Source organism: Calliphora vicina, chromosome 3 (assembly GCF_958450345.1).
Source record: "Calliphora vicina chromosome 3, idCalVici1.1, whole genome shotgun sequence".
NCBI lineage: Eukaryota > Metazoa > Arthropoda > Insecta > Diptera > Calliphoridae > Calliphora > Calliphora vicina.
The window spans coordinates 93,517,898-93,545,564 of NC_088782.1; the positions used below are offsets into that span (position 1 = coordinate 93,517,898).

The 27,667-nt window shown below is 29.3% G+C and overlaps 1 protein-coding gene across 2 annotated transcripts; it reads right to left on the reverse strand.

Annotated features, from left to right (window-relative positions):
* Positions 1-7,473: 7,473 nt before the first annotated feature.
* Positions 7,474-24,467, reverse strand: mnd (minidiscs). 2 transcript variants are annotated; one of them, XM_065503840.1, is made up of 5 exons: positions 24,178-24,467; positions 23,687-23,984; positions 9,763-9,981; positions 9,093-9,688; positions 7,474-9,021 (listed from the first exon to the last, which is right to left on the reverse strand). In XM_065503840.1, the coding sequence occupies exons 2-5, from the start codon at positions 23,946-23,948 to the stop codon at positions 8,635-8,637; spliced, it is 1,464 nt and encodes a 487-aa protein (XP_065359912.1). In that variant the 5' UTR covers positions 23,949-23,984; positions 24,178-24,467; the 3' UTR covers positions 7,474-8,634. The 2 variants fall into 2 exon arrangements, with proteins under 2 accessions (XP_065359912.1, XP_065359911.1); XM_065503839.1 differs by lacking the exon at positions 24,178-24,467 and having other exon boundaries at positions 23,687-24,098.
* Positions 24,468-27,667: the final 3,200 nt, after the last annotated feature.

Consider the following 27,667-nt stretch of genomic DNA (forward strand, 5'->3'; position numbering starts at 1 on the left):
TTTTTTTTTTAAATAAAATGACACAATTTTACAAAATAATTTTCTCTTTTACTAATTTTTCTAGTTGAAAAAACATTCCCGGGATTCCCGAAAATGAATTTTTTCATTCCCGTTTTCCGGGAAATTAAATTATCCGGGAAACCCCAAACCCTAATCGACTTAGAATTACTTTCTGGTCTGCTGGCTGGCTGTCCATGTAAACCTTGTGCGCAGAGTACAGGTCGCAATTTTGAAGATATTTCGATACATATTATTGGTACTTGGCCCAAGGACCAAGCCTATTGAAACTGGTTGAAATCGGTACATTATTTCACCTAGCCCCCATACAAATATCCTTCCGAAATTGGACTTTAGCGGTCATAAATATTTAATTTATGTATGTATCTCCACAAATTCCGTTCCAAATAAGTCATTCATGTCACCAAATTTTGTTACGATCGGTTCATAATTAGTCATAGTTCCCATATAGACCCGCTTCCGAAAATCACTTTAACATGCATACATCGCTTAAAAATGTTGGTATACACACAAAATTCAACATAGTTAACTTTCATATAAACATAAATCACACAACCCAATTTCATGGTGATCGGTCCATAATTGGTCATAGCTCCCATATAAGGCCCTCTTCCGAAAATCACTCAAAAATATAAATTATTGAAATTTTAAAAGAAAAATGTTTTTGCTCTTTTACTTAGTGTAGGGTATTATATGGTCGGGCTTGACCGATCATACTTTCTTACTTGTTAATATTTAGCTAGGCTCAATCTTTGCTATTGGTTTAGATTTTATTAAAAATACTCTAATAAAAAATACCAATGTCGTATACGACAATGATATTTCAATTCAAATATTAAAAATTTTATTAATAATTTATTTTATAAAAATTATAAAATAGTTTTCTTGCTGTAGCCAGTAACGCAATTATGATAATTAATATGAAAAATGTTCAGCAAAACCACAGCAAAAGTGTAAAATTTGAAAATCTATGCCATGCCACTATTTGAAAGATATTTCAGGTATTTCATGTAGAGGTTAGATACATTGAAGTACATTAAAAATAAAATAAAAGATTTACATTCAGTAAAAATAATTGTGTAAAATAAAAAAATATCAAAAAAAGGCATGAAACTGGAAAAATATATTTAAAAAAAAAATTATTTCTGTCGATTTTTCAGAATATTTTGCTATTAAGAATTTATTTTCATAACATTTTAAATGTTGAAATCTTGACATAAAATTTAACTTGTAGTATAAAAACCTGAGTAAAATGTAATAAAAAAAAATTAAATTTCATACTTCTGTTCATATTTTTTTTAAAAAAAAAAGTTAAAAAGACATTTGCAATATTTTTTTTTGTTACTTTTTTAACATTTTGGTTATTTTTTTAATCAAACTTGGTTACAAATATTTTGAGGTTGTGGCAACACTGAGAACAATACACAATAATCGAGTCAAATTGATGGAAATAGGATAAAGAGTTTCAATTCAAATTATTGTTTGCTACATGATATCAGTAAGTTTTGATTAATTCTTGAATGATGCGGAATTTCAGTACATATTGTTGATAGTTTCATTATGACACATTAAATTTTAGCAAAAAAAGCTGTACACTCCAGCCAAGTCCAGCCCGGATGACATCCCAAGTCGCGACGCCCAAAAAAATGTAATATTTCATATTTTTGTGGCCCTGCTTAGAACATTTAGGTCTTTGTTTTTAATATATTTATTTTATAGACTTCTCCACATTATCTTAATATAAAGTTATGTTTTAACCTAAAGTTATACTGACAGTTTTTATACACACATTATTTTAACAGACAATATTTTTTTTTATATCTTTTTTTTCTTTATTGAATCTTTCTTTTGAGAAATTTACAATAAGTAATAAAATCTTAACCTAAACTAAAACTAAAGTTGTTATTGCAGCTGCAATGTCCAACATGAGTGCTCGTTAAATGATTATCTGGCCAGATCCAGTGTTTCCAATCGCCTCAGTCGTATATGACCCTCAAATGACAGCAACTCCCTGGCAAGGGGATTTGGATGATCCATTAGTTTTGAAATGTATTTTAAACTGGAGAGTTTGATCTCCTCGCGTATTATGGGGACATTACTATTGCGAATGTACCATGGGGCACCTGTTATTGTCATATTTTTCGACGTGTCGAGATCACATCCTTTGATCTGATTTGGAAAGATCTTTCTTGTATGTAATTTTTAAGCAGTTTATGTACATTCGCAAGTAGTAATCTAGTAATTTTGTGTATTAGTCCATCGTGCCAGACTTTATTGAAGGCATGTCAATAAATAATGCGGAGCAATGCTGCTTGCTCTCGAAGGTTTTCTGAATAGGAGTAGTTATCCGATGTACCTGTTCGATAGTACTATGTTTCCTTCTGAAACCAAATTGATGGTCAGGAATAATGCAATTTTCGTCAAGGTGCCCTATAAGTCCCTCCAGTAATAACTTTTCAAAAAGTTTTGAGAATATTGACAACAGGCTAATGGGACGGTTTTGGTTTACACCTATATCAGATATTTTCCTTGAGGATGTGAAATATCCAATACGTAGTATTGAGTTAAATATGAACAAAATAATTCTCAGTGATGAGTTGGGCAGATTACTTATCATCGTGGTAGTAATTTTATCTATACCAGATGATTTCCAGCCTTAGGACCTTTGATTGTCGTGTAGCATAAACCATATGTCAATTATACCGACAGAATATTGAAATGCAAAAGAAATAATATCGTATTACAGAAACGACAAAACAGTAAACACTTTGTGTGTTGTACTAATCGTTACTTCATTTTTATGTGATTCTTGCGTTCAATGTTCTGTCCAACTGCTACATTCTCCACTTTAGGTTAAAATGCAATGTAAGCATTAATTTAGTATATAATCAATAAAATTTTAATAAATGGACACACTTTGCATTACCAACTCTGAGCTGTAATTTAGCTCGAGCAAAGTGGTATAAAAATAAAATAACTTTTGATTTTCTTCCCCTATAGTCGTATTCATGGTAGAGACAATATCTCTAATAGATGAATTTGTATAAATTGGGGTAAATACATTCTCTTGCAAAATGATGTATGAATGGTGTATTGCCAAAAAACACTTTTAACATGTTATTTTATAGGAATTTATTAGAAATAAGAGGATATTTTAGACAACCATTACCGAAGATATTTGCGAAAGACAAAGTAAAGGTAAAAAAACGTAAATTTCCAAATTTAAACTTTAAATATAATAAATAAGAGATAACTTGTTTCATTCATTAACATCTTTCCATATTTGTACAAATTACAAGCTGTAAAAAGTTTTCACAAATCATTTTCTTAAAGCCTATGTTCTCCACTACGATTCATTCATACATAATATTGCTTTCGGACAAGTCATTTTGAAGATATCGATTTATTACCACTTTTTTCGATCAAACCCGCAGTGTAACAGTCAACGGTTATATTTCCGCTTCCTAATTTTGGAGTCATTTGTCTCAACGATTACACATGGTCCACCAATTTTCAAAGTGATTTAGTGTGACTCATAGACCACAACTTTCCGGCAGAAGGTATTGAAAACTATTCATTTATAACACTGTGCAACAAATGAAGACTTACCAAAGGGTAGTAAAACCCTATATTCAGTTGGTCCATTTTGGTGACCAATTTTTTTTATGGGCCCCTAAAGATTCTGAATATCAGTGGGCCCTCAAAAATAGGTGTCATCAGTTTTTGGCCAACAGCTACATAATTCAGACTTGGTGATACCGCTTACTTTATGTGGCAATAATTTAGCAAAGAGTCCGCCAAACAAATTTTGTTAAAATTATTTTTAAAAAATAGCTTTTTCGTGCACTTTTTTTAAAAGAATAACTTCCTAATTTTTCACTAACAATATTTAGAAAAGTTGTAACTACGGTAAAGCTGAATAACTCTTGTAAACATATCGATGCAATCTGAACGTGTTTAGGAACTCTAAATAGCGCACAAAGATTTTTTGACGCTAAAACAAATATTTTTTGTTAAAAAGTAAGATCAAGTGTACACTTCTCTATAGTGCTTTAATAGCGAAGAATGGGCAAATCATTACCAGTATGATCCGGACCCATAACGTTACCCAATATTGATCACGCAAGACCGGCTTGATGCATGATATAGAAAAACGTATAAAACTGAGTATAGAGTTTTACTACCCTATGGTAGTAGAGTCGAACCTATAATGACATGATCGTGTATTTTTTTGCGCTGTTGCACTGTGTAATTATATAATGAAAATAATTCCACTAATGTGTTTATTAAAATTTTTTCACTTTTTTAAATTAAAACTCACAAATTCAAATCAAATTAAATAACGATTATAATATAAATAAACTGCCTATTATATTTGTAAATCAAATTTTTGAACTATGAATTCTTGATTCAATAATTTAAACCAGTGTAATATCTGGTAAATAGTTTAATTGAAACTGAAAAAATATTTTTACTGTGTATGTAGGAAATAAATTAATCGGTTTATGGGTTTCATTTATTGAAGTATGGTAACGCTGCTATTGTATATATTTGAATTATTTTCTTTACTGCATACTTTTGGGCACTAATAAAAACATAATTGTACTAATTGCTAATACATATATTTACTAGAGTAAGTTTTAAAAATTTGGTAAAATGGTTTTTGCTTAAATAAAAATAATGGCGTTCTTTTGCTGTTGTGGATTTTTGGAACTTTGTTTAAGGGTTCAAAGAACGTCCATTGTATTAATTTTTGCTGCAGAATCGACTGCTGAAATCAACCGTTTTTGCTCTACAAAACACAAAGAGTGAAAATTTTCCCAAAAAAAGAACGCCATTATTTTTATTTACGCATAAACCATCAACAAAATTACGATACCCGAAAAACAAATGAAGTGACCTGGTCACCAAACGAACTCTAATATTTACTCCATTAAGACGAGCATAAAAATCTTAGTTTTCACCTAGTTTGAATCCCGTTACTGCTAAGCTGCCGTTATCCATAAAATACCGTCAACTCAAGTGATACCTTTTTCAATCAGACTTTAAAAAAATGGATTTTTTTAAATTTATCAGAGGAATTCTAACGTTGCATCAAAAGGATTTTGTATATATAGGCTTTGTCTTCAATTGTATACCACCCTTGCTGGACGAGAGACGCTATGAAGAACGTGTTATCAATTATACCGTTTTTCATTTACATATGGCTCGGGATGTTCGTGATTATTGCAAGTTCCTGAAGTTTATATTGAACAAGGTGATAGTGTGCAGGGCTGTGGGAGTTTATTGAGATAAAGCGCGGTGTAAAGTGACAATTCCATTGCATTGTCGGAGACTTTGCAGTTTATTTCAGAATCTTTGGTGGCGGATAAGAAGATAAAATCACAAGAGAGCCAGCTGATGAATGATATAGTAGAATATTGTCAAATATTCCACTGTATCATTCATCATACCAAGTATCTGACAGTTGTCCCAATGAAATTGTCTCTCAAATATTATTAAGATATTACACACACGGTTGTACATTCGTAAAATTGTTCTCTTATTCGTGGAGGTGCAAGAGGTTTGTGCCGGCAAACAGCTTTGTGATTTAGTTGCAGATAATACCACAATCAAGCATAAACTAAATCCTTATGCTAACGATTAGGGTATTCAATTAATCGGGTTTTTGGTTTAATCGGTTAATCGAGCAAATAATTAACCGAAGTTTATATTTATTCGGTTAATAATCGGTTAATTTAAAATTATTCGATTAACCGAATAATTTCTATTTTCATTTTAAATTGAAAATACAACAACGAATTTTGTGTACAAAAACATAAAAAACAGCAAATAAGGTATTTGAGATAATTTTTTTAATCATATCGCCTATTTGCTGCAACAACGTCATAACTTAAAATCCGTGTTTTATGAACTGTTCTATAATCTTTCATATAGTTTCATCAGTTTTCAAAAAAGTCAATTATTTTTTGTGTGAGAGTGTTTTTTTGTTGTAAACATCAAAATTAAAATTCATGTTTTCTCGTATATTTGATAAGTAAAAATTTGGGTTTAATACAGATTAGAAAGATATTAACATCTACTATTTATATTTCTGAAATCGCATGATTTGTATAATTTAAACGATTTTTTTCTTTAGATTTAATAAAACTTTTCTTGGAAAAAAACTCTCTCGCTGATTGTATTCATTTTTGAATTGTTTTAGATTTTGATCAATTTAATAGTTTCGTTTAGTTATGATAAAAGACTCATTTCAAAAAAAGTTTCGTCCATACATGTAAATACAAACAAAGTTTCAAATACATGTAAATTAAATATGTCAGTTGTTATACATACTCATGTTTATTGGATGTTCAAAAATATCTAATTTTAATTTGAAATTTGTCTTTGAATTGAAATGGAAAAATAAATACAAAAAAATAGTTTAAAGTGCAAAAAAAAGGAATTTCGGTTAATCGGTTAATCGACACAAATTAATCGGTTTATTTGTTATTTGAAAATCGGCAATTTCAAATTATTAGAACAGTTAACCGTCCAAAATTAATCGGTTAACCGATTAACGGTTAATCGATTGAATACCCTACTAACAATACTCAGGAATTGAAAACCTTGGCCAGAATTATGTTGCTGCTCAATGCCTTGGATAAATGCACAATAATATTTTGAATAAAATATTTTTTGTTTTATTTATATTTGAAGAAAAAAATCAGATTAAGTTTAATGAATATGGTAGCTTTGTTTTAGACATAAACTTCAAAATCCCCTTTATTGTCAAATGCTTAATTAGTTTGACATAAAGAGACAATGAAACTATCCTGTATTTTTTATATCATGGTTCAAATAGTCTTATTAGTTTAAAACTTTTTTGTTTGAAACACAACAAACAATTGATTAAACTATCATAATATATTAGGACATTATGACAATATGACCAAATAGTAGACCGAGTGAATACCCCAATTATTACAATAATGAGTAACAAATCTAAGGATTTGTATTCAAGGTATACATGATTAAAGGATGTTTTTAAATTTATTATCCTTTTTTGGAAAAATGGTTTTTGGGATTTATATAAGACCATGTTTTTAAACATAGGATAACTAAGTATAAGGATATGCCTAAAAATACATTTTTGAAGTTTTTCGATTATAACTTAAAATATTAGGAGATTTGTTCATGATCCCACTCCGAATTTTGTATATGTTGTTAACCATATAACGGTTGAGAAGCAGTTAAAAAGTTCTAACATTTTAACCTCGATAAAAACCAAACCAAAATGAATTTAAAATGTTCAAGGACCTTCAAATAACCGTAGTAAATCTATGTTCCAAGAAAAAAATAAATCTGTACTTAAAATCTAATATTGCCCCACAAACATGTTTTAGACATATGTACCTACTAGTTTTGATCAATAATAATGGATTTTTTTTTTAAGTTTGATGTAGAAATATGATATACATAATTAATTCAAAAAAATTTTATTTCGAGTTATACAACTTAATTCTTTTAGAATACATTTTCTTTATAATTATTTTAATTGTTTTCTTTACATAATATATGTACTATACTTATGCTTAAGTATTATAAATAAATTACATAATTACTAATACAAATATTAAATAATATGCATGTATGTAAATTGGATATGTACAGTGGCGAGCAAAAGTGTAACGTGGTATATAATGTTCAGTTATGAAGCTCAATATTTCTAAATATGAAGGGAATTTAAAATAAAGTATGTCAATTTAGTAGTGGTTCTATCCTAATATAATCAATATATATTTATAACAGAGGAATGTTTATTCGTAATCGATAAACTCAAGAACTACTCCACCATTTGGAACAATTTAAACATACATACGTTCTATATTCAATATATTGCATATATATTCCGGATCCATTTTTTCGTCGAAACTAAATTATTATTCTGAACTAGGGCCCACTGTACCATGTTACACTTTTACTCGCCACTGTACATAAAGTACATTCTGTACGTTAAATTATATTCTACAATAAAAAAATGTCTTTTTGTGCATGATAAGATTGAAGTTTTTCAATAGGAAAAACAATAAGAAATTGTAATGAAAGAATAATTACAAAATATTTAAAATAAAATGTAAAGAATTCATTCGAGCTAGAATATTTTCAAGTAAACCAAAAAAGTAAATCTTATTTTCTATGATATACGAAATACATACATTGGACAGCGTTGAGTAAAACAAAATTAACAAATAAAAATGTGTGTAAAGAAAGGTTGTTTCAATAACGATATTTATGAACAGTTCTCTTTAATAATTCAAAGTACAACATAGTGTAGAGCGCATATATATTCTGAGACTTTTGTTTTACACAACACTGTCTATATGAAAAATGGTTTGTTTGTTGCGAGGCAAAAGGCACGCAATTTCTAATAATTTCCCTTCAGTATTTTTATTTTACAGTAAATATCTAGGTATTGTATACATTCTACATGTACATTATGTATTAAAGATACAACAAATACAAACATACTTGGAGATGTATGTTTGTACATTTAATGCTGTATATTAATTTGAATTAGTCTTTTATGTTTTCATTACTAATAATAATTTAATCTCTAAAGCAATAAAAAAAAACTTAATCAAACTTTTCTTGATTTGGCATACAAATAAAGAATTTTGAACACCACATATTAATGGCTTGTGACATATTTGTGAGCCATCCAACCGGTCGATGTATTGTCATGTAATAGACTGGAATGCCAGATAAAATAATAGCAGTGCCGATACCAACTTCAAGTGGTGACTGGAAGAACGATGAGATCACAAGGAAGAGGCAGATGATTAAGAAGACAATCGGTAATGCAAGATTTACACGTATAGGTCTTTCGGTTTTGGGTTGTTTATAACGTAGCCACAGTAAACCGGAAACGGATATTAAAGTGAATAGAGCTTCCACATAGCTTACGTAGTTGATGAGAGCATAAACGTCTTTTATGAACAGTAGAATTAAAGTTAGGACACACTAAATAAAATTAAGAAAAACAAAAATTAGTTCAATTTACTTTCAACATGTCATATGTACATTTAACTTACCAGAAATATTAGTGAAGGCACTGGTGTTAAACAATTTATATTTATCAATGAAATAGCCGCCGGCAAATGGCCATTACGAGCACCAACGAAGAAAAGACGTGATGATGCAAAAATTGCACCATTCAATGAACCAAAAGTAGAACAGGCCACAAAGAACGGCATCAACCAGGCCATAAAACCCAACATTTTGTCGCCAAATGTTACGGCCACAGCATTGGATGACAACATCTCTTCAGGAGTTAACACAGAAAAGTAAGCAATGTTTGCCACCACATAAATTACTGTTACAACCGGCATTGATATACAAATGGCTTTTGGTAAATTCTTATAGGGATCTTTTAGTTCTTCTGTTACGAAATTCAAATAATTCCAGCCCGAGTACGAAAACAGACCATTATAAAAGGCCAGTGCTATTAGTCCCGGTTGGGTTAGAGTGCCCTTCATAGGTTCGTTCCAGTTTTCTGTGTTGCCAGCAAATAAATACCAAGCTCCTGCTGCCACAATCACTAGTAAGGCAAAAATCTTGGTGCCAGTGAAAATGTCCGTAACCCGAGTTACCCACTTGACATTATAGCAATTTATAACAGTCAGAATACCTAAAAATTAAACAAATACAAATGTAAATATTTCGGTGCATTATTTAAGTACAATAAATTCAATGTTCACATACATGTTATAACAGCCGCCAGCAGCTGTATGGCTACGGCAGGAGCCTCACAAGATGGCCAAAATGGTTGTAGGAGATATTGAGCGAACGTTAATGCAGTAATAGCATTTCCAGTTGGTACTAAAACTAACAAGGCTACCCACAGATATAAAAATGCAGGCAGTGGACCAAATGCTGTTCCTATATATGCATAATCTCCGCCAGATTTGGGAATCATGGTACCTGAAATGATAATGGCTTAGTTAGTAAATACTTATATTTAATTGTACTTATACTATATTATTTATGTATTTAATAACACTGTCCAACAAATTGAGACTTTTTGATTGGAACAGAAGAGCGACCCTATAATTCTGAAAGGACATGTTGAGTAGATCATATTTGTAGAATAAACTTATAGTCCAGCTGGTCTGATTTTTTTTTACAGTGGGTCAAAGTTTTAATTTATTGATCAAAGGTAGCATTATACTAACTGAAAAAAATTTTGTAAGTTAATATCTGAGAGAATTCTTATTGTCATAGTTATATTGTGGAATTTTATGGGGATCATTTTCGTGGAAGATCTTAACCTCCTTAATCTCCTAACCTCCTTAATCTCCTATCTTTAGGGGTCAAATTGACCCATATTTCGAGAAAATCGAAAAAGTCATTTCAAAAAGTACATTTAAGGATTAAAATATTCTACGAAACTTTTTGCCGTAAAATTTCATTGGGGGTCACCAAAGGCACAAAAGTTGAAAATAGAGCCCTTTACGCTTAATTAGCAAAATTACACGTCGAGTCTCACATTTTTTAAAAATATCTCCAAAAATCCAAGTATGCTCCGAATGAGCTGAAATTTAAAATGTAAATAGTCCATAAGGAGATCTAGTTTTTTCCCAAAAAAGTCCCTATATTTTGTAGAAAAAAATTTTCTTCGGGACTATATAAAATTTGTATGTGACCCGAAAAGAGAACCTAATGCAAAAGCGTGTAAAGTAAAACTTGGCTCACTTAAGTGAACCTAGTCGCCTCCAGACTTATCCAAACATTTACAATTTAAAAAAAAAATGTTTGGTTTCAGTAAAAAATTATAAATAGGCAAAGCACCGATCCTCTAAAAGGCATCATGCTTATATAGCCCTATATACATATTACTCAAATACGTGCAAAATTATTTTGCTATCACGCGGTAAATAACATCGCAGTAGGGTATTTTCTAAAAAAACTCAGTTTTTGGAATACATTTTCCCCGTTTTAGGAATTTTGGTATTTTAAAATAAAAAGTGTCAAAAATTGTAACGCCATTGATTTAAGTACATACCGTTGAAATTTTATATTCATTCAAACTTTATATTTTTGTTCATGAAAAATCCCTATATTATAATTTTTTAGTTTCTAAGGTAAATGACTTCCGAAAAATTCATAAAATTATTTCACTTCACCAAACTATTAAGCTTCAAGTCCTAAGGTTTTCAACAATACCAACCACTTATACCAAAAGCTTATATTTATTCACCAGTAGCTCCACAAACCTTGATCCCTTTTGAAAAATTGTAAAATTTTTTTTATACATTCCATGCAAAATGTGTTTTTGAAAAAACCTAAAAAATATGGCCATGTTCCAACTTTGGATGCGTGTAACTTTTTATAGGGATGAAATAACTGTTAGCATGTTATTTTTATTGTTTTCGAAATTTTATAACAAATATAGATAATATTTTAAAAAAAATTTCGAACCTGCGTAGGCCCGCCATATCTAAAAAACCAAATAAAGATCTAGCAGAATTAAAAAAAAAATAAATAAACCTAAATATCTCTTGAACTAAAAGAGATAACTTACATATATTTTGTAGATCTCCTTATGGACTATTTACATTTTAAATTTCAGCTCATTCGGATCGTACTTGGATTTTTGGAGATATTTTTAAAAAATGTCAGACCCGACATAGCGTATAATTTTGCTAAATAAGCGTAATGGGCTCTATTTACAACTTTTGAGTCTTTGGGGACCGCCAATGAAATTTTACGGCAAAAAATGTCGTAGAATATTTTAATCCTTAAATGTCCTTTTTGAAAGGACTTTTTTCGATTTTCAGGAACATATTTAAAACTTGTTCTAAAATAACTAGTTCTAGAACAAGCGTTATCAGAACCATTTGAGATTCTTTAGTGATGTCACAATTCAGTTTTTAAGGAACTAATTCTAAAAACTAAAAAGAATTTTAATACAATTTAAACTACATATGTGCAATAACATAATTTTGTTGAAATTTTTGTAAATTTTTTCGCGATTTTTATTTTTTATAAAATTCTATTTTATGTTAATTTAAGTGATAAAGATAATAGCACCAGCGTAAAAAACAATTTTAACTGTATTACATTAAAGTATTCCCATTTACGTTAGTTTTAAGAATTAAAATCTAAATATATAGTCGTTAATATTAAACGCATTCTAAAAATTTTAATCGAGATATACACCATTTTTAGATGAGATGAAATGTTTTTAAGAGTATTTTTGCCTGACAAAAAAAGATGAAAGAATTAGTTGTAGAACTGTTCCTAAGAATGCACAGTGGGGCAGAATCAAAATTTTTTGGAAATAAATCTGGCATTTCTAAACGGCTCATCCGATCGAGATAAAATTTGACATGGGCGTAACCAAGGAGTATTCGAGTTTAAGTTATTAAAATGGGTGCTACAAATGATCAGCGCTTTCCAAAAATATCAAAATCTTTGAAATCGGATGGGAAACAAAAATATTGCACGTGTTTAAAAATTTTACATGTCGAAGGTAACCTAATTTGAGCCCCTGGATCATTTGTAGGGGCCATTTTAATAACCTTAACTCGAATACTCCTTGGCTACGCCCATGTCAAATTTTATCCCGATCGGATATATAGATAATAAAGAATTAAATTCGACCCATACACAAAAACTTGTATCAATTGCACTATGATTGCTTCCAATCCTGCATCTAGCTGAAACAATTTATACGAATTTGTGTCTTCAGAATGAAGCGAAATGTATTTTTTATAACAGCTAACAACATGCTCTCATACAATGAAAAGTCGTTTTTTCATAAGAAAAGAAAACAAATATTAAAAAGTTTAACAAATATTTACTCATATTTTTGTTTCAAAAGCACATGGAAGCCCATACTTTAAATCTTATAGAGACATTAGTCTACGTGAAATTAGCTTTAAATTGTAATTAAATGTATATTTTACTTTTGTGAAACTCTATAAAAAAGATAGTAGTTTTTGAATACAGTCCCTAACAGTACCTATTATGGGAATCCTAAAATCATGACAAAATGTCACACCCTACTATATATGCACCTACATATGGATGCAGTATGACTATTTATCACAACAGATAATATGTAGTAATTAAATACTGGATTTTACGTGCTTTTTACATGAAGATAATTATTAACATACATATTTTTATTATCAAATTCTAACCGGTAATTGTACAAAATTTACACTGATTTGAAAAATTGATATTACATTTGGAAATATCACGCGTAGAAAACGTGTTTTCTTCAAACTAAAATAATGTTTATATGTATGTTCAACACATCGCGTATGCGTTACCATTAAAGATACTATTACACGAAATGTTTTCCATATTATTAGCTTAGTGTGTAAACGAGCTAAGTCTATTATTTATGAAAATTTATATACAAAACGATAGCTTAAGTAAAAGTATACTTTTGAATAACTGTTATAGTTAGTGGAAGTTCAGCAGTACGAATGTACTATATTATATTCGCAATATTTTTGGCAATAATTTGAATATTGAATTATAATTTTTACTTTGGATTAATTTTAATAAAATGATTTCATAATGAAAGAAAATACACATATACTGAAACATTCCTCAAATCTAACCAATTTACATACAGGGTCAAATTTTTAAACTGTCTGTTTAAATTTTTTGCAAAATAAACTTTTGATTGTATGACTAGACATGCTCTTAAAAATACATAGTTTTGCTTTGGATGGGTCTTATTTTGTTCAATAGTTGCTAATACTAATAACTGCCAAATTTAAGTGCAATCGGATAAATATAAACCGTGACGGAAGTCTATTGAAAGTTGTAAAATTGGGTAAATAATGGTACTATTTTGAATATCTTAAAAAAAATCGCTATTTAAATACTACTTTATAAACATTTGAAATAAATCTTATCTTCTAGAGAAAATTCTAACAAGGTTTTAAACAATAATTTCCAATGAAAAATAGCAACGATATAAGAGTTTTCTCTGACCATATATTGAGAACTAGTTTACGCTTATTTGTCTCGCATTTTTGTGTAGAACCAAAAAATGTAAATCATTCTTTGGTAGAACATAGTTGTTTATACAATATATGACGAGGAAAAACGCTAATAACTTGGTTATTTTTGACTCGATATTTTTTTTACAAATGTGTTTTGTAACTCAAAACATTTTTTTTTTTGCAAAATCAAAAACTTTTTTTCAAATTGGACCTTTTTTTAATTTTTTTTGCTAAAAAAGCTTAGGTCTTTTCCTTGAATACCCTTTTGATTGCTTAGTGGGATGCGAGTGGGGTATCTATATGTGTATATATAAGCTTGTCATTCCGTTTATAATTTCCACAATATAATTTTCCGACCCTATAAAGTATATATATTCTGGATCCTTATAGATAGCGGAGTCGATTAAGCCATGTCCGTCTGTTGAAATCAACTATCCGAAGCCCCCAAATAACTTAAATACACGATTTATACATCAATATATCCGGAATTCTTCCAGCTCGGTTGCTATTTAAAATCGAGAAAATGGCTGAGATATAAGGAAAAACCAGAACAACCTAGATTTTTGACATATTTTTGACCTATATCTATATTACTAAGTAATTAATATAGACAATATGGATATCTAATTAAAGATATTTGAAAGACCTTTGCAACGATGAGGAAATAAGACCATAGAAAGTTGGACCTACAATGGGTCAAAATCGGAAAAAATATTTTTTAACCCGATTTTTTTTGCTAAATATTAAAAAAAATATTGAAAAAAAATATTTTAAATTAAAAAAAAATAAAAACAATTCGAAAAATTTTAGTAAAATTGTTTTTATGCTAATTCCCAATTTTTAATTTGATAAATTTACTGAAATTTATTGTTGAGGGATAAGCTAGTTCCTATGCGCATTTCACTGGTTGCTTAGGCCAGATCATCAGGAAACCTTTTCCCAAAAGGCTATAGAAAAACTAAAGATATTATACAAATAAAACTATAGAGTGTTTGAGAATTACAGACACTGAAGCTTTATTTGTAAAAATATCAAAGCTTAAACAAAACACCAACAATAAACCGTGATTTATCTTTTCTTACATTTCCTTACTACAATTGGTTGGTTTCTTGCCGACACACTACAACTTTGAAAAAAAAATAATTTTGTTTACCTAAAAATATTTAAAATTTTTATTTTGAAGTATAATTTGGTGAAGGGTATATAAGATTGGGCATAGCCGAATATAGCTCTCTTACAAAGAATCTTGTAAATTCGTGAGATGTACTAATTCGTACTACTGGAACCACAATACATCAAAATTTTGTAGTGGTTTAAAAAGCCTCAAATTTTTTTTGGATTTTGTTGCCCTGTGTAAATGACCCTTTTTTTGAACTTGAGACAGTAAAAAAATAGATTTTTCACATTCTTTATCCACATTTTTTTTATGAAAACAAATACTTTGACTAGAAGCGATCGATTATATAAAGTTTTTCCAGAAACTGGTTTCGTAATATTTGAAATCTAAAAACAATCTGATTTAAAATAAGTTTTTAATAAATTGTGTTTAACCTTCGGGTGACCACATCGATTTTATTGGTTTAATATTTTTTTTAATTTTGTTTCGATTTAAATGAAATTTGTACTCACTGAACAAATTCTAGAGTTCTATAGAATTTAATAGAACCATTTTAAACTTTTTATAAGGTTTTTTAAATTTTTTAAAATTTCGTTCGTCTCATTTATTTATAGAACTGTAGTGTCACCCGGGTGGGTATTGGTAAACCATGTACATAAAAAACCTTCGGTAAAGCGAAGGTTAATGAAAACAACTCATCATAACGTTTATATTAAAATCATGCCGTGTGAAGATGTTTTAAGACAACAATGACTCCAAACAAAGACAAATCTTTAAATAACTTAATCGGATCTTTAGGCATTAGCACACTTGTAAAAAATGTGTATTTCCAAAATAAATCATTTATATATGTATGTATGCACAAAACTAATTAATGCATACAATATGTATTTACGAATATACCGGAAAGAATTCGTTCGCTCTTTTATGGAGTGAGATATTACTTAAAACGCATGATATATCCATACATACATTAGATATAAGTAAATATAAATATTGAATAAATGTACATACGTATATGATTTATATTTACCCAGCAGTTTTTAAAGTATCAAATACTTCGCTGAATAATTGTTACACATTCACACTAATCAGTTATTCCTATTATATATAATCCCACTTGGATGCAGAATGTAGCATTTAATAATAAAAAATAGAGAGAATTAGAAAAAAGAATTCTGCAGGTTGGTGGTTAGACCATATATACAAGTTTGAGATTACATTTTTAATTTTTACAATTTTCATTTGTGACCCTACAAAGTATAAGTATGTATATTGATCATACATAAATTCTGGATCCTTAAAGGTAGCGCAGTCGATGTTGTTTAAAATATATTTTCCAAAGACCCCAGATAACCCAAATCAGCCCATAGATTGCTGATATATCATCAAAATCCCTGGACTATTTATATGTGTTACACAAAATTTGTACATTGTTCAATGATCTGCAGGGTGGCAATGATGTATGTGTATTGTGGTGTGTATTTTTTTGTCACTCTGGGAGGCAAATCATTGTTTATATGTTTGCTGTACTAGCTATACATTAATTTATGTTTCTTATGCTTTCCAAATTAAATCACAAGTCTTCTAGGAATATTCAACAGTACATGTGATCTTCAGGTCGTAATTTAAACAAATAAATATCAATGATAACCAATTTATTTTGGCGCGAATATGGACATGGAGGACATTTGGTTCTAATAGAAATGAAATTAAGCATGAACTACTTTTTACCCTTTGCGGATTTAATGTAAATTGACTATCAAGATCGTGCTGATAACCTGAACCATCACGAAAATTCAGTCTTATCAATGCGGCAGATTTATTGAAAGTTTGACCTCTCGCACCGCCCTACGATGTCATCCCGATGTCCGCCTTTAGTGGAAATCTCATTAATTATTATCTTAACTAATTTACTTTATTCAAATTTGTTATCTACTGTTATTTTAATTAAATAATTTATAATTTTCTGTAAGCTAAGATGTACATATGTATGTATGTATTAGGGCAGACGCGGATCCAGGTCAACCATTTGGGGGGATAATAAATTAAAATTTATTTTACATATTCATTTTTTCCTTTTTATACCCTACACCACCATAGTGCGGTGATCTTTCCATAATTAGTCATGCTCCCATATAAGGCCCAGTTCCGAAAATCGCTCAAAAATATAAATTATTGAAATTTTAAATTTGTTTGCTCTTTTACTTAGTGTAAGGTATTATATGGTCGGGCTTGACCGAACATACTTTCTTACTTGTTTATATTAAAACTTTTCCGTTTGGAAGGGAATTTTTCTTTTTTCATCCCCTGGATTCACGCCCTTATTTTTGCAATTTTTTTTATTTTATTTTTTGATGATGATCCATCATCTAAAAATGTTAAAAAAATCCATTTAAAAACCGTTTTTGTATTTAATTTACCCATATCTGTTTAAACATAGAATATAAAAATTGTCTGACATCTCAAAACTCGACGGAGAACAATTTTGAGTATCGAAAATCCAGAATGTGCAAAATTAGGGCCATTCTTCTTACATTCAATCACACAAATAATGTGGCGGTTTTTGGAATGGCCTTGTATAATATAATTTAATATTGATATCACAAAAATTGTATCTGCAGTGAATATTTTTATCAGTGTTGCCAGGAGCTACGTAAAAAAGCAATTCAGAAGAAAGATGCAATTTTCCTACAAAACATAAAGCTAAGACTTCCCATATTTATATTTTAAATAAATAAAATGTTTGTGCATTAAAAATACTGTTAATATATCGATATGCGATTAAATAATGAGGACTTCATAGTGATGTACATATCGGATATATGTACATATATCGATTATATATATTTTATTTGTATCCATTCTGATTCCGAAACCTATTTATTAATATTTTCTATGCTTTATGAAATTTATGTTTGATGCAAACATAAAGCATTCTTTATTTTCTCAATTATGAGCAGATTTTCACAAAAATTTTGTGGTGTATTTTTTTACTCAAATAAGACTTATTTACATTGAACAACGACATACATATTTAAGATATTTATCAGAGCTAAACCCTTATTCTGGTAGAAAGCTGATTTACCAAATTTTATCGAAATATCTTGGTCTATAGTATAAAAATACCTCGCTGTTTGTAGAAATCAAAAATGAAAAAAAAAAAATGTAATATGTACCACAAAACATGACTTTTTTCTTTTAAAGGTATACACATTTGATGCTTTGTTCAGAATGTATGATGAAATCAATAGTATAAATCTGAAATACAAAAATAATCACATGTATTTTGAGAAAACTTTAAAAGTATGTACATATAAAAAGGCTAAACTGGTAACACTGATTTTATCTATCTAAATTATTTATCATACCTAAATAACTATACATACAGACATGTTACTTAACTATAATGGTGACCCGTATTTTCTTATTTTCAACATAAATACTTAAAGTATTTTTGCGTACTTATTTGAAAAATAGATAATCGATATTATAGGTATGAAAATTCATTTAACGTGTACCAATAAAAAATATGTCAAATTATACTTGTACGCAGCAATTATGTCATGATAACTAGTTATGTGTAATGTAAATAAATTGGTCATCGGAACAAATACCTGTAAATACGTACGTACATATTTATTTATCGTTATAGATATTTACAAAATACATAATTATTATGTATGTACATTGTAAAAGTAAACAAACATGATTTTTATTGAGGTGTAGTTTTAACGTAGATTTAACAATAAATATTTATACAAGAATATCTTTGTATTTATACAAGTGATTTTTAAGAGTCGTCTTTCAAAATCATTGAACAACAAAATTAGAACATTTTAATCAATCGCTGCAAAATTTTATGTCATAATTTTAAAGGTCATGTTAAATCACCACTATAAGTTTGTGGGACAAAATTTTTCGTTATAAATATATGTTGTAGAATAAATTTACATGTTTGTCAAAGCAGGCATGGGAGTTGTCGGAATGAGGAATACAGAGCTGTATTGTATTAACTACTATATTAAGAATAATAACTAGTTCCTGGATTAAGACCTTGGTGAACATGGACATGTCGAATGGCAGTAACTTCAACTTCTATTCTATTAAATTTTTCCACAAAATCTTTAAATTCTATAACTTTCTTTTCTCTTATTTGTATAACTTCCTCTCTTTTTAAAATTGAAGCGAACTGTACAAATAGCGTTAACAAACCTTTCAAAACTGTTTTTAACATAACACATACATTTAAATACATAATTCAAAATAAAGGGTCTTCCAAAAGGGACTTCCGAACTTTGACGATTGATAGCGGCCACATTGTTGAAACTACGTCTGTCGAATTGATGTATATCCACCATGGACGGATATAGCGTTCAACAACACGTGTAAATGAAAAAATTGTTTTATCAAAATTGGTGTTATATTCGCACAATTTTCCGCGAGCTTCGCGGACGGTGGCCTGCTATAGGTCGATTATTACGGATGACAGGACGTCCCTGCGTGCCACACAGCTAATGACATTTGAGTGCATGGTCATCTCACTGATGTGAACTGACCACCGATATTGTGCGATTTCACCGTTAGATTTTATCTTGCGCGAATAAGCCACATACCACAACCACCGGTTTTCGCAGGAATTTCCGGACGTGAAATTCCGGGAATTCCGCAATTTTTCCAGTCCAGGGATTTCGGGACTGGAAAAATTTGGAGCTTTATGCCTAAAGCTCCAAAACAAATGCAGAAGAATCATACAACAAAAAAGATTTAACCAAAATAGACCAATAACAAGTTCATCATTCAAATTATTCCAAAAAATTGTGAATGTTCAGGGCTGTCGAAGAATTCTATTCCGATCGAAAATGGAATTACACTCGGCATTTGCAGTTATGCTGATTATATGTATGTTATTATGTTCAAGTCTAAAAAATTCCATAATCAACAAGCTATTTTTTTAACACACTCAAATTAAAGTTTTCCTAAAAACTGATAATTTTCTTACAAACAAAAAGCTACTAACTTAGCATTCTTAATTTATTTTTTCAGAAAACGTTGAAATGCCCTTGGTGTTTCCTAATAATTATTATTGTCTAATCCACTGAAGTTAATTAAATTATAGTAGATTATATGTATTTAAACGGTAAAAGTATTTGCTGTTAGATTTTTAAATATTCAAATAGCAACAGCAAACTATTTTTTATAAGTTTTTAATGAAGAGTTTAGGCAAAAGACCACATTATGTTAAATAGTCTAAAAACAAAAATAGAGATAATAAGAAATATTAAAATTTTACACAGATAATACAAAATATTCAATGGTTTTAGTGATTCATTGTTATTGAAATAGTGTAAAGCGAATTGTTATGTAAGTAAACAATGTGGAATATGTAAATTAATATTATATTCTATATTCATACCTACATACATACAGATATATGTATATTAGAGTGCCTCACAGAAAAGAGTTGCAAACATTGACTTTTTTTAAAAAATACTCTAAAAATTCGGGTTTCTTTATTTAAAATTCTCGATATGATAAAATGTATCATAGATGATTACAGATTAATGTCGGTAATCATCTCATTTATTTTTTTATAAAATATTTATCAATTTTTTTATTTTACCAAGATTGGTATAGCAAAGCGCTCCGGAATAGGATAGTATGTAAATAAAATTGAACCTTAACACTGAGTAAACTTAAAAACCAAGGGTTGCTATTTGTTCGAATATTCATTTACTTGTAATTTTGTACAAATAAGAGTTTTACTGCGGAAAGGAAAATAAATAAATGCAAATTGTCATAGCATTTCATCTTTATATTCTAAATACGGTGATACACGTTACTAAATAAGTGTTTACTAACTAAAATATTATTGAATGAAAAATACGAAATCTATTAAATTATTTAGATTTTTTATCCTTTTCTCCACAATTGTTTTATTACATTGTGTACACCTACTCTTCACTGTAAACTACCCGATTTGTATCAAAATTCAACATTCTAGGTCTCTTAATTCATTCTAACTAGCAGCATACTTTCGTCAACGTATAGGTAAAATCGTTTAAAGAGTCTAACAAATGTTCTATCATCACTGCCTTTTAAATTGTACATGGATTCATCCAAAAAGATAATATTCCATTTCTGGCTTGACACTGCTGCTTACTGTATGAAAACTAGTTTAATATTTTAGACAATCTCCTAAACTCTCTTGCTATTAAATTACCTTGTCTTGGAGTAGTAGTCTTACGAATTTTTTTTTTTAAAACATCTGATTAATTGAATATGTATCACATATAGTTTTTTGCTTTAATCCAGTTCTAAAATCATTTATTATTTAGCTTTTTAAATTTTTGCGAATCATGACTCCAGCAATTTTCACTATTATTTAACAAAACTTACTGTCCAAAAATAAAAAATAATAGAGTTAAAATAAATATTGAAGTAGCAATAAAATATGGTTTTACATCGTTTTTTTTGTTTTAGTCTTCTTTCTTGTAGAAGCTTAAAAGTTTCCATTGCTCTTTGTCTGTATTTTTATTAAACTTTTTAATAGAAAATCTAGTAAATTTGAATTTATCACAAGAAATATACTTTTATAATTTGTCATGTTTATTAAAACTAAAATTGCGGAAGATAGTTTTCAAAAAAGTTCGTATTGTCACTCACTGTATTTCAAGCGTTATTTAGAAAAGCCATCTCAGCATATTTAAAAAAAATTATTTTGTAAATAAAAAAATTAAAACAAAATCAAGGCCAAAAACGCATTCTTTTTTAAGCTGTAATATAGTTTTCTCAAGTTACATATAGTGATACGTAATACTATTATATATTGCTAAGAATTTGTTTAATTACCATCCATCCCCTACAAATTTTAATTTATTATAAAAACTCTTTACACAAAAATTTACAAACGCCAAAGGGTGAAAATTGTAAATAAATATGTTTTGTGAATGTATCTAAAAACAAACTACTATCTTGGTCATTCGTGTTAATTATATTAGGAATAAAACTCTAAAGAAAAGGCTATCAAAATTAATCCATAATTTATTTAACCTTTTACTTTTTACAACTATTAACAAGAAAAACTTAACCAAAAGTTAATCTTCTAATATATAAAAATCTCGTGCCACAATGTTAGTGTTAGAACTCCTCCGAAACGGCTCAACAGATTTTTATGAAATTTTGTATGTATGTTTGGTAGGTATGAGAATAGGTCATAAAGTATATTTCATACTGCTAGGTCATTAGGGGGTCCCTATCCAGACAAATTGTTTCCATTTTTTTGCATTTGTTTTATACATATAACCCCAAATTTACACATTTTTTAATCGCGATTTAAGTATTTTTATATTAGCAAAATATCCAAATAATTCAAACAGAACGAAACGGCTCTACCGATTTTTATGAAATTATGTATGTATAATTGGTAAGTATGAGAATAGGTCGTGGAGTATATTTCATACCGCTGGAACCCAAATATTCACTAGAAATAAATTGTATGGCAGAACAACGTTTGCCGAGACAGCTAGTTAATTATAAAATCCTTAGTAAAAAATTAAACAAACAAAAATTTTCTGGTAAAAATAATTACCAGGGTAACCAAAAATAAACTCTAAAAAGTTTTTTATGCTATGTTTTAAAAGAGGACGTTGGATCTTTTGTCCAAATCGGCCAAATGCCACGACATATTGAAATAAATAATTGTGCTGTAACAAATAAACGCACATGAGTGCGTTTAATTTTTGAAGTACAGAGAAGAATATTTATAACTCTAGAGTTGAGTTAACAGAGTTCTGTTTAAAAGTTTAAATAGCTCTGTTAAACATTGTAAATTAATGGAAGTGTATTCAAAAATGAATAATAACCACACGGTTGGACAAAATGGACCAAGAAATTTAGATTCATCCTCCCAAGAAATTTAAATTTCCGAAAAATTAAAATTTTTCTATCAAAACTCGCACTGTTACTTCCCGGACTTCTTCTCCCGTTTTCCAGAAATTTAGATTCAATATCCATCAATTATAAGTCTATTTTAAAAATTCCAAAAAAATATAAAAATATGTTTGACATTTATGATTTGCCTTAGTTTTTGGAAAAAGCAGGAGATTAGTTTCCGTTTCCATCATTAGTGGTCCATTTGGTCCAACCGTGTGCTTATTATTCCATTTTGAATACGTACTATGTAAACTTTTAAACAGAACTCTGTTAACTCAACTGGTTTGTGTCTAGGGTTATGGGTAAAATATGCAAAAATAAGCTATACAAAGCAAAATATGCAAAAATATGATGTAATATGCAAACATATGCACTAGTTAAAAATCGATGCTAAAATTCTGAAAATTGTTTGAAACGGAGAAACAACGAAAAAAAAAACCACGATATTGCATAGTGTTGGTTGCCCTGATAATTACAATTAAGTGATAGTGGTGTTGTTCATGGGGGGGTGAGGTGAGTACTAAAAATTTAACATATAAAGAACTTTCTAACAAAAAACATATATGTAGTAATTATTATCTCTTAGAATGCATAAGTAAATTGAACTTACCTAATTCGGCATAACATAATGCTCCCACCATACTCAGTATGCCGCAGAGCACCCATACTATGAGCGACTGGCCAATTGAGCCGGAGTATATTAAAACACCTTTGGGACTGACAAAAATACCAGCACCAACAATGACACCAACTATAATGGCCACTCCATCCAAGAGGCCAATGCGTTTCTTAAGTTTAACACCAGAACCCTGACTGGAACTATCACAATTTTGCACATCTTTGCTGTTGTCTGCCGTAGTAGTACTGGGCATTTCAAACACTTGCCGTGGTACTAAATTATCACCGGCCTGAATACGAGCCATAATTTAAAATCCAATTAGAAATAGTTTGTATGGGGAAACGTGTGTATGGATGTGCGAGAATGTGTTTGGTGAGTGAGTGCGTGTGAGTGAATGTGTTTTAACAAACAAAAAAGGAAGTTGGTTGGTTGTATGATTTGGCGGGTTGATTTTCTTCTTCTTCTTCGTCTATGTTTCTTACGATTTGTGGTTTGTCTGCTTAAAAAGTCGCAAGTATGTTGAGGGATTGCATCAGCTTTTCTCTTTTCATTCATACAATTTAATCGGAGTGAGAGTGATAAATTATGAGTGAAACTATTTCCGACTCGTTTCAGACGTCTACGTTAAAACTTAATTGGACGTTTTCTAATTTAAAGGCCGCCTGTCTTTTCAGCGAGTTTTCCATGTAAAACCGAAATTAAATTGTAAAACGTGTATTGTATGTAAACACTAGCAAAATGAGTTCACTGTATTTTATAAAAACCACATGTCTTTTTTTCTTTCTTTTGGTTTGAGTTGTTTCTTTAGTTTTTAGTGTTGTTGTGTCTGAAGTTTTGTTTTATCTAGTTTTTTTTTGTTTGCCATGAATATAATTATTTATTCAAGTTTTTGCTGTTTGTTGTTTTGGCAGGCCAAAGGTAACACGTGTAAAATTTAAATAATGTAGAGTAAAATATATTTTCAAAACTTAAACAGTTAATATTAAAACAAATTGCAATTTAACAGAAATATTTGCAGAATCAAATCCAGAGAAAACGAATGCGATAAAATAAAAACAAGTCAACTAAATTTTTACTCCATTGATTTAACAAAAAAAATACAATTTTCTCCTTCCCTGTCACTAAACAAAACTGCACTCGAACTCAATTTAACAAGTTACTAACAACCGTTCATGTTGCTTGCTAATATCAAACTAATTCAACCTTAACAAACACAACTTCTTTCGAACAACAAAAAACTCAATTACCGACGAACATACCTACAACAGCTGCAAACGTACACAACAACAGCATTTACTTGTAAAGGCAAAATAATACGAGTGCTTACATACAAGCTGACAGAGCTGACTGTCTGTCAGCCACAATAAAATTGTATCCACCACATTGAAGAATTAATGCTTCTAAAAATAATGAGACAACAACACAAAGAGTACAAGTATTTAATTTTTATTCTCAAAAATCAACAAAACGCCTTTTATATTCAACACTAGTTACAATACCAGCGACAACTACGAGCCAAAGTCATCTGTCCACTTCTTGTGATATTTTTAGTGGTTGAAACTACAATGCACCAAATATTCAATTAATTGGTCAAAATGCAAAAAAAAACAATTCTTAAAAAATTTGTATTTTTCTGGTATTTTATAAAAATATCAATATTTTTTTAGGTTGTCTCATATTTTTGTCCATAACTTTGGTTCTACTTTATCGATTTTGACTTTTGAAGTAATGTAACACATTGGAATGCAACCACTCGGTTACAACCGTAGGTGTGTGTTTGAGGCCATTTGCAGGATTCTCCAAACATAACATAGTTTATAATGTATCTACATATTCCGTTTATAGCTTCTTTTATGATATGAATTGAACCCATACCTAGCCCTGAAAAACAGCCCCACACCATAATGTTACCACCGCCAAATTTGACTGTCTTACTTGTCATTGGGGTCCAGTATATTTCCCTTCATTCGTCTTACAAATGTTCTTCCATCACTTTAATAGGATTCTTCCGACGAGAGAACAGTAATCCATTATCTGGCTCCACCAATGTAAATGTTCTTTGGCAAATTGTATACAATTAGTACATTTTTTTCAGATATAAGAGTTTTTCGCTTGGCGATAGCAACCAAGACCAGTATTATTTGACAGTTCAGAACTAATTTCCAATTATTAATAACCTCCCGAGGATTAATTTTTGGAAATGTCTTAAACTCTCTTGCTGTTAAATTATCTTGTCTTTGTTGAGTTTTGAGTATTTTTAAATATTATATTTTCTTGCGCAAGTTTGAAAGTCTCCATTGTTTCCCCAATGCTAAGATGTATAATCACATTTTATAAATGTATTTTTGTTAAATTTTAACAAAAACTTTGAAATTTATTATATTTTATTAGAAAACCTAGTAAATTTGATAAAGGTCATGTTTTTAAAAATTTAAATTAAGGAATATGGTTTTAAAAAAGCTTCCATTATATTGCTATTATTTAACTAAAAATATATTTATATTGAAACTAGTGTTTATAAAAAACCGACTTTTTAAAAAACCGGTTTGTCGGTTAACCGAAAAATGGCCTTTTTTAAAAAACCGGTTTTTCGGTTAACCGACATCGAAAAAACCGGTTAAACCGGTTAACCGTCATATATGTGTAGAAAACATAAAATGTACAATAAAGTATATACAGCTTTAATTTTTTTAATTTTTAGTAGTCAGAAATGGTTAATATTAAATAACTATAAATATACAAAAGTGCTAAGTCCTTTTATTTTGTAAAAATTTCAAAATTATTATCTCAGTCAAATGGAAATGAGTATAAATATGTTACTAAATATAAAATACTTGTTTTAATTATTGGTTTATTCATTAAATTTCAACCAAAAAATGTAAATCACTTTTTTAATTTAATATTTGATAACTTTGAAATTTATTTTCACCTCTACTTTCTGATATGAAAGACAAAAGATGTAAACGCACTTCCTCTTAGCTGTGATTATTTGTTATTATAAAAAACTCCATTATCAGATTTCATAAATATTTCAAATAATGAATTTTAGAACGTTTTTTGTCTCCCCTGTAATATTTCTGAGAAGCTAACTAAATGATTAATAAATTAAAATTTTAAGAACAAAATACACTAATGAAGTCAAATTTATTGAAGGAAGGTATGTATATCGAATTCAATTTAACGTTTGGTATGATCATCACTAAGTTTTTAATGAATCATTAGTAAGATTTAGCCTAAACTTATAGAATTATGCGGACTTTAATTTTAATTTTTAATAGTTTCATTATGTGCAAAAAAGTTTTTAAGTAAACTCATCGTCATCTATTATTTAGAATCATTGTAATTCTTAAAAACATTAATCTAAAGAGGTTTGTATTGTAAATCAGCAGTTTAGGTTTCAAATCAGACCAATATACACATTATACAATGAATATTAAAAATGCACAAAAACGTGAGATTTATCAATTTTAGTCCTAAATTATAAAAACCGGTTAACCGAGTGATAAAAACCGGATAAACCGGTTAACCGAAAATCAACATTTTAAATTAACCGGTTCGCAAAAAACCGAGATTTGGAAGAAAAACCGGTTTTTCGGTTAACCGGTTAACCGGTTTATAAACACTAATTGAAACCCATTATCACTTTAACATTCGAAATTGTTTAATGAAACGCATTGAAGTTCGTCGCATTAATTACAATTGCATTATTAAAAATGGCTCTCATTTACATGGCCCCTGTTAACTAACATACTACTTTAATATTGTTTAATTTTGTGCTCTCATTAAATGTAAATACCTACAAATACAAAACTTCATTGCTAACACCTGAGATGGAACAGTCAATACGAAGTACTTTTTTATTTTATGTTTACAATATATGTAATTCTATGTGAAGTCAATAGTCGCAATTCGCAAGACCCCGGTATTAATGCTGTACAAAGTGATCGAAAATTTAACCTTCCGAATGGACAA

What these genes read in the sequence shown, in the direction of transcription:
- mnd (XM_065503839.1), bottom strand. Translation starts at nt 23,999, where the DNA reads ATGGCTCGTATTCAGGCCGGTGATAATTTAGTACCACGGCAAGTGTTT. An exon ending in ATTATGTTATGCCGAATTAG is followed by an intron (nt 9,982 to 23,686) that starts GTAAGTTCAATT and finishes TTATCATTTCAG; the next exon opens with GTACCATGATTCCCAAATCT. An exon ending in TGCCTTCACTAATATTTCTG is followed by an intron (nt 9,022 to 9,092) that starts GTAAGTTAAATG and finishes AATTTTATTTAG; the next exon opens with TGTGTCCTAACTTTAATTCT.